Source organism: Sinocyclocheilus grahami, unplaced genomic scaffold, assembly GCF_001515645.1.
Source record: "Sinocyclocheilus grahami isolate Dianchi unplaced genomic scaffold, SAMN03320097.WGS_v1.1 scaffold881.1, whole genome shotgun sequence".
Lineage (NCBI taxonomy): Eukaryota > Metazoa > Chordata > Actinopteri > Cypriniformes > Cyprinidae > Sinocyclocheilus > Sinocyclocheilus grahami.
In genome coordinates, this window is record NW_015506060.1 from 152499 (window position 1) to 159186 (window position 6688).

Below are 6688 nucleotides of genomic sequence, written 5' to 3' on the forward strand. Positions count from 1 at the left end.
ATGCTTGACATCCAAAATAATTCTGTTAATTCACAAACCTTTGGTCTTTGCAATCTTTGCAATCACAGTTTCAGCTGTTATTTTTTCCAGTTCTCCAGAACAGCCCAAATTTCTGATTTAGAGCTTGATTTTAGACTTGCGTGTACGGTATAACCCTCATCTGTCAGAAATAGATTCAAATGCAGTCATTTTCTCATATTTAAACCACTGTGAATGAATAAACAAACAGGTCAAGCGTAACAGGTTTAGGAGTGGTGAGTAATGTACAAATGTAAAAGCATTCTTATCAAATAATTGGATAATAAATAAGATGTCAGTGTGGCGTTTATAAACTTCAATAATGTGTGTGTGATTTAGTTACTTTTATACATATCTATTGTTTTACGGTGGAAAATGGCCAGTTTTGTGGCTGATGCTGTATATAAGTGTGGTGTGGTTGCTGTCGTTAGCATTCTCGGCGGCGCTGCTGATAAGCTAAATAATGAGAAGGTCCGTCTGTGAGTTCATTGACCCCGTGTTAAATATTCATCTGTTTAGATGTGCGGCAGGCGTGTAGTGTCACAGTGTTCACATATGGAGGCCTGACACCTCCGTCACACGCTGAGAGTGCAGCACTCATCCCGCTGATACCTCGCTCGCATCTGTCTGCCTCTCAGGCTTGTATGTTTTTGTGTTGGTGAATCTGTCAGCTCTTTCCTTGGTTTAAATTTCCCTTAAAGGAGAAATTATTTATTTACGCTCTGATGCTGTTACTATAGAGGCTTGTTTGTGTGCATCATTGTGTGTGTGTGTGTGTGTGTGTGTGTCAGAAAAGAAAAGAAAAAACCTACAAAGCAAATACTGGGCCCATTGCAAATTAATATTAAAAATCATATATTTTACAAAGATTCCCACTAATTTGACATGAAAGAAATGTACTTGTTAATGTGTGTTTAATCCCATTCAGTTTTGTTTTAGCATCATTGAGATACTGTTATACTTTTTATTAATATTATGAAACTGTTTTTTATTTTTATATTTTCTGTTTTCATTTTAATTTTAGTTAATGTTTTAGTAATTTTGCTGTGTGTCATTTTATTAGTTTTTTAATGTATATATTTTTTATTACATTTTATTTCAGTTTTAATTATTTTAGTACATCAAAAACTTAATGAAAATGAGAAATGCTGCCTGTGCAACTAGCTGAAATAAAATAAGTTTACTTTTTTAATAAAATAAAACATTTATGTCAAATAATAGGAGTTCCCTTTCAGGAACTCGAGCTGTGTCGAAACGCTAAGGAAACACCTCCAGCGTGACCGGCTCTGAATCACCGGGCACGCTCCGAGGAGTGTGTCCGTGCCTGTGATCTTGCGATTGCGGTCCAGCTTCTGCTAAGGCACGGCAGCGACTGAGATCGCGGGGATTGCACACGATCTGACAGATGGGTTGGAGACGGCTCTTCCTATCTCCACCCGTGTTCCCTAGATCTAGAGCTCGTTCTCGAGGCTTGGAAGCCTGCGCTGTGGTTTCTTCCCCCTCTGAGTGAGAGCTTGGCTGCTGCGGCCATCTTTCTCTGAGGAGATTGATGTTGTTTGTGTGACTGAGTGGCTCATGCGCTGCCGAGGCAACGCGTATATTACATAATTTCGGTTTTTGATATGAATCTTACTACAGACAGTCTGGTTGTTTGACTGCATTTAATTCTGAGGAATAAAATGAAGTATTTATCTGACTATGAGAAGTTAGATATACAGGGGCTCTTGGGATAAAAATTTCTTGAGTGAGAGCACGCATTTACCTCTCTTCCTCTGAGGAGGTTGAGGCGGTTAGCAGGGGCTGCTGGGCGGAGCAGTCCCAACCTACCGTGCTCCAGCCCCTCATTCTGGGGGCGTCACTTCTCGTACTCCGCAGAGTCTAGAGTCAGAGTGGCGCTCCCAGGCCGAAGGCTTCTAGCTGAAGGCAGGTCTGCGGACCGTCATTCTTGCTGGATAGTCTTCATCGTAAATGTCCTGACGCCTAAGGCCTAGGACTTTTTGAGGGCCAGCTACCTCTGGGGAAGAGTGGTGTACACCACATTACACGGTGCCCGTCTCTCCTCAGTGCCCTAAGGAGATCGGACTGCCAACCCTGCCGGTGTTCCAGGGCACAGTGGTCTCCGGCGAGTGCTTCTCTCAGTTACCGCCCGGAAACGTAGCTCTACTAAGAGACTCGCTACCTCTATGGAGATCTCTAGAGCAGCTAGTATGGCCGTTCCCTGCCGGTCAGCCGCTTAAGGGCACCAAGCTAGCTGCTCTAGGCGCACCAGAGGCCAGTCTCGCGAGACTAGTTCCCTTAGGAGGTCACCTGGCGATGTGGGAGCCCCTGCCAAGTGTGCTTCATCGAGTCCCCCCGAGCAGGCTCTGGTCTAGTCTTCCTAGCAGACGATGTGGGTCTGAGTGCCGTCGTTTTCAATAGGAGACTTCAGCTATGAGAGTCCTGATGCTGTGGCTCAGGACCTCGGAGGGCAGGCCCCTCTGGGAAAGAGTGGTGTACACCGCATTACACGGTGCCCGTCTCTCTTCAGTGCCCTCAGGAGATCTAGAGCAGCTAGTACGGCCGTCCCCTGCCGGTCCGCCGCTTCAGGGCACCGAGCTAGCCGCTCTGGTTACACCAGAGGTCAGTCTCGAGAGACTGATTCCCTCAGTAGACTATTTGGCAGCGTGAAAATTACTGCCAAACGTGTCTCAGTGGGTCCTGCACACTGTAGTGAGAGGCCACAGAATCCAGTTCGGTTCTCCTCCGCCTCAATTCAACGGGGCCTTTCCCACCCTTTTGGGCCACGAGCAGGCTCTGGTAATGGAACAGAAGTAGACACTCTCTGAGGAAAGAGGCCATCAAAGTGGTCCCTCCTCGTGTAGCAGAGTCCGGGTCCTACAGCCAATACTTCACCGTTCCAAGGAAGAATGAAGGGTTGTGTCCTATTTTAGATCTGCGTTTTTTGAACCGCTCAGTCAGGGGACTGAAGTTCAACACGCTCGCACTCAAACAGGTCGTGTCTCAGACCAAGTCTGAGGACTGGTGTGTCACGATCAATCTAAAAGATGCACATATCTCCATCCTTCCTCATCATAGGAAGTTCCTGAGGTTTGCTTTTGGGGGCAAAAGCCTACCAATACCGGTTCTTCCTTTGGCCTTGCACTCTCACCCCACAATTTCATGACTCAACCACATTGACGATTGGTTGATATTAGCTCAATCAGAGCGAATGGCGGTTCGACATCGAGATGTCGTTCTTGCTCACAGGAAAGAGCTGGGGTTAAGACTTAAAGCCAAGAAAAGTGTGCTTTCTCCAGTACAGAGAACCACTTATCTGGGCGTGGTGTGGGATTCGACCACAATGCAGGCACGTAGGTCTCCTGCTCGGATCGAGTCGATCCTCACCGCAGTCGCGAGATTAAGAAAAGGCCGGTCAATCACTGTCAAGCAGTTCCAGACTGCTGGGTCTGATGGCAGCTGCGTCCAATGTGATAAATCTTGGCCTGCTGTACATGAGACCCCTACAGTGGCTCAAGACCAAGGGGTTCTCCCCGAGGGGAAACCCGCTTCGCATGCTCACGGTCATGCGGAGTGCCTACGTGCCTTAGACATGTGGAGGAAACCTTGTTTTTTTTCTCAGGGCCCAGTGCTGGGAGCTCCTTGTCGCCGCGTAACGCTAGCGACGGACACGTCCCTCACCGGTTGGGGTGAGGTCATGAGTGGCTACCCTGCCAGCGGTCTGTGGAGTGGTTGCCATCTGACATGGCATATCAATTGTCTGGATATGCTGGCCGTGTTTTGAGTTCTGAAACACTTTCTCCCAGACCTAATAGGTCACCATGTGTTGGTGCGCACCCCGAGGTGGTGAAGCAGATATGGAGAGTTTTTGGCCAGGCTCAGGTGGACCTGTTTGCGACTCAGATGACATCGCACTGTCCCCTCTAGTTCTCTCTGACTCATCCAGCTCCACTGGGGCTGGAAGCCATGGTACAGACGTGGCCGAGGCTTCATCTGTGCGCCTTTCCTCCGAATTTTCTGCTCCCAGGAGTTCTGGAGAGAGTGCACCGGGACGGGGCCTGTCTGTTGTTAGTAGCCCCATTCTGACCGGGCCGAGTATGGTTCTCGGGCCTGATTTCTCTCCTCGACGGCGCTCCATGGGAGATTCCCATCAGGAGAGATTGCCTCCGCCCAGAACTGTGGAAGCTGTGGGTGTGGCCTCTGAGGAGGCACAACTCATAGCTTCCGGTCTCTCAACCGAGGTTGAGGAAACTGTACTTCTTGGTGTGGAGACCACCAGCTCAACCCAGCTAACTGCCCGTTTGGTACAGTTCTGGAGTTCCTGCAGGCCTGTCTATCCGCATGTTTGACCCACTCCACCCTAGAGGTCTTCGTGGTGGCCATTGCGGCCTACCGCGCCCCTCTCGGTGGCCATTCAGTGGGAAGACACCCTATTCTTACACGTTTCCTCCGCGGTGCGCTGCGGCCGAGGCCTCCGGCCAGAGAAGCTTATGCTAAGTGGTGGATCAGGATGCTATTCCATAGCCTGAAGTCCTCTGATCTCCCCTCTCCTTTGGGGGTCAAGGCTCACTCCTCCAGAAGTTGGTCTTCGGAACAGCGGGCCCCGCCTACTTTAGCCAATCCTGGTTCCCCTTTCTCTCACCTTAGTTATGCTCTTCCACACTAGGCAGGGATTTGCAAGTCAGGCGGAGTGGGCATTCTCGTTCCCGTAGCATTTAGATGCAGCTCGAGTTCCTGAAGGGAAATGTCTCCAGGTTACGCTGCGTCTCAGGGCCATACTTCCGGCATCCTTGCCAGCGCTTGCTTCACTCCTAGAAGCTGACGCCGGTTTCACCGCACATGATTTTATGCTTCCTGGTCGCTACGTCACCCCGCCCGTGACGTCTTGCCCATCCATTGGACTGATTACACATGTGATTCAGAGCATGGTCACGCTGGAGGCGTTCCCTTAGCTTTTCAATGCACCGTCTCGTTCCCTTCGGGGAACCATGGTTACATGCATAACCTGGAGACGTTTTTGATTAGTGAAAAAAACACATACAGTACTTTCAGTCAAAAATAAACTAAAAAAAATGTTCAGTAAGTCCTGATAGAAAATTGTAAACAATAAAGCAACAATTTATTTGACTATTTTATTCAATGTAACAATGCTTTCAAATCTGCTATTTAAAAAAAAATACATTTTTAAAATGTTATTACAATTGTGCCAATGTCTCTTACAAGCATGATGTAGAACAATCATACTAATACTGTATTATAATAATAGAGTCTTATGTTATTATGTTGCATTATATCATGTACCAAATGCTATATTTGTGTCTGTATCATGATACAGAACTTTGACAAAGACGTATTCTTTGAAATCATCTTTAAATGGCTTTGGTTGTTTGATTTCTCATGTCACTCATGTGAATATGTTCAGTCCAAAAAAAAACAGTTTATGCTCTTCAGGCTCAAAACAACATTTTGGTCACAGATGTGATTAAATGTGTATTGATTTTAAAGTGTGTTTATGTGTGTGATGTATCATTTGTGTTTGATTAGGTGTTCGGCTAGATCGCGTACGTGGAGGCCGACAGAAATACAAGAGGAGAATGGATGCAGAAAATTCAGCCTACCTGGGGCTCACACTGCCACCGCCAGCCAAAAAACCCTGTGAGGACACACACACACTCACACTCACACACGCACACACACACACACACACTCACACACACACACACACACACACACACACACACGCACTCACTCAGTCACTCACTCACTCACACACACATACACTCCCTCACTTACTCACACACACACACTCTCTCACACACACACACACACACTTACTCACACACTCACTCACACACACACACACACACACACACACACTCACACACACACAATCTGTTTCACTCTCGTTGTAGGGACTCTCCATAGGCGTAATTTTATACTGCACAAACTGTATTTTCTATCACCCTACACCTACATCTAAACCTACCCCTCACAGGAAAGTCTCTGCATTTTTACAATCTCAAAAAAATAATTCTGTATGATTTATAAGCTTTTTTACCCATGGGGACCAAAATGTAGGTCCCCACCAGTATATAAAAACATGTACTCACACACTTATTAATGAAGGAAAATTTTAATAAACCATATATAAACTTGTTTTTATTAAAATGCATGCTATTTATTATATAAATTTGTATCCTTCAAATATATACAGTATATATTTTTTTTGCACTTGCAAACATGACCAAAAGTTTTACAGTAACTGCTCTATTGAAAGTCACACTTCTGTCACACTTCTGTGAACACATACAAGTTTGCTTAAGACATTCAAACATTCTGTAACATTCAAAATGGTTTATTACTGTAATGTTTATCAGTATACACAAACAATGGCATAACAAAATATATAAATTCTCATCAATATTCCAATATTCAGTATTTTGAACATCATGAATCATGACTGTGGCAATTTAAAGTTTTTATATATTTTATATATTGTAATGTATTATAATTATTTATTAATGAGTATGTATATGATCACACAATGGTAGAAAATATATATTATGAATAGTTTGTGAATATTTCTGCAGTAAAGCTGAAACAAATAGTTAATGTTATATTGTTTATCACATGTCCAGTGTAAATGCTGGTCCAAGTGATTTCACATCATCAT

General features: G+C 45.3%; 1 protein-coding gene across 1 annotated transcript in view; it reads left to right on the forward strand.

Annotated features, from left to right (window-relative positions):
* Positions 1-393: 393 nt before the first annotated feature.
* Positions 394-6688, forward strand: part of LOC107563613 (estrogen-related receptor gamma-like) — a 35284-nt gene continuing 28989 nt past the window's right edge. Inside the window, exons 1-3 of the mRNA XM_016248519.1 lie at positions 394-489; positions 1936-1945; positions 5560-5670. Coding sequence (XP_016104005.1) covers positions 394-489; positions 1936-1945; positions 5560-5670 — 217 coding nt within the window. The remainder of the gene's footprint in view (positions 490-1935; positions 1946-5559; positions 5671-6688) is intronic.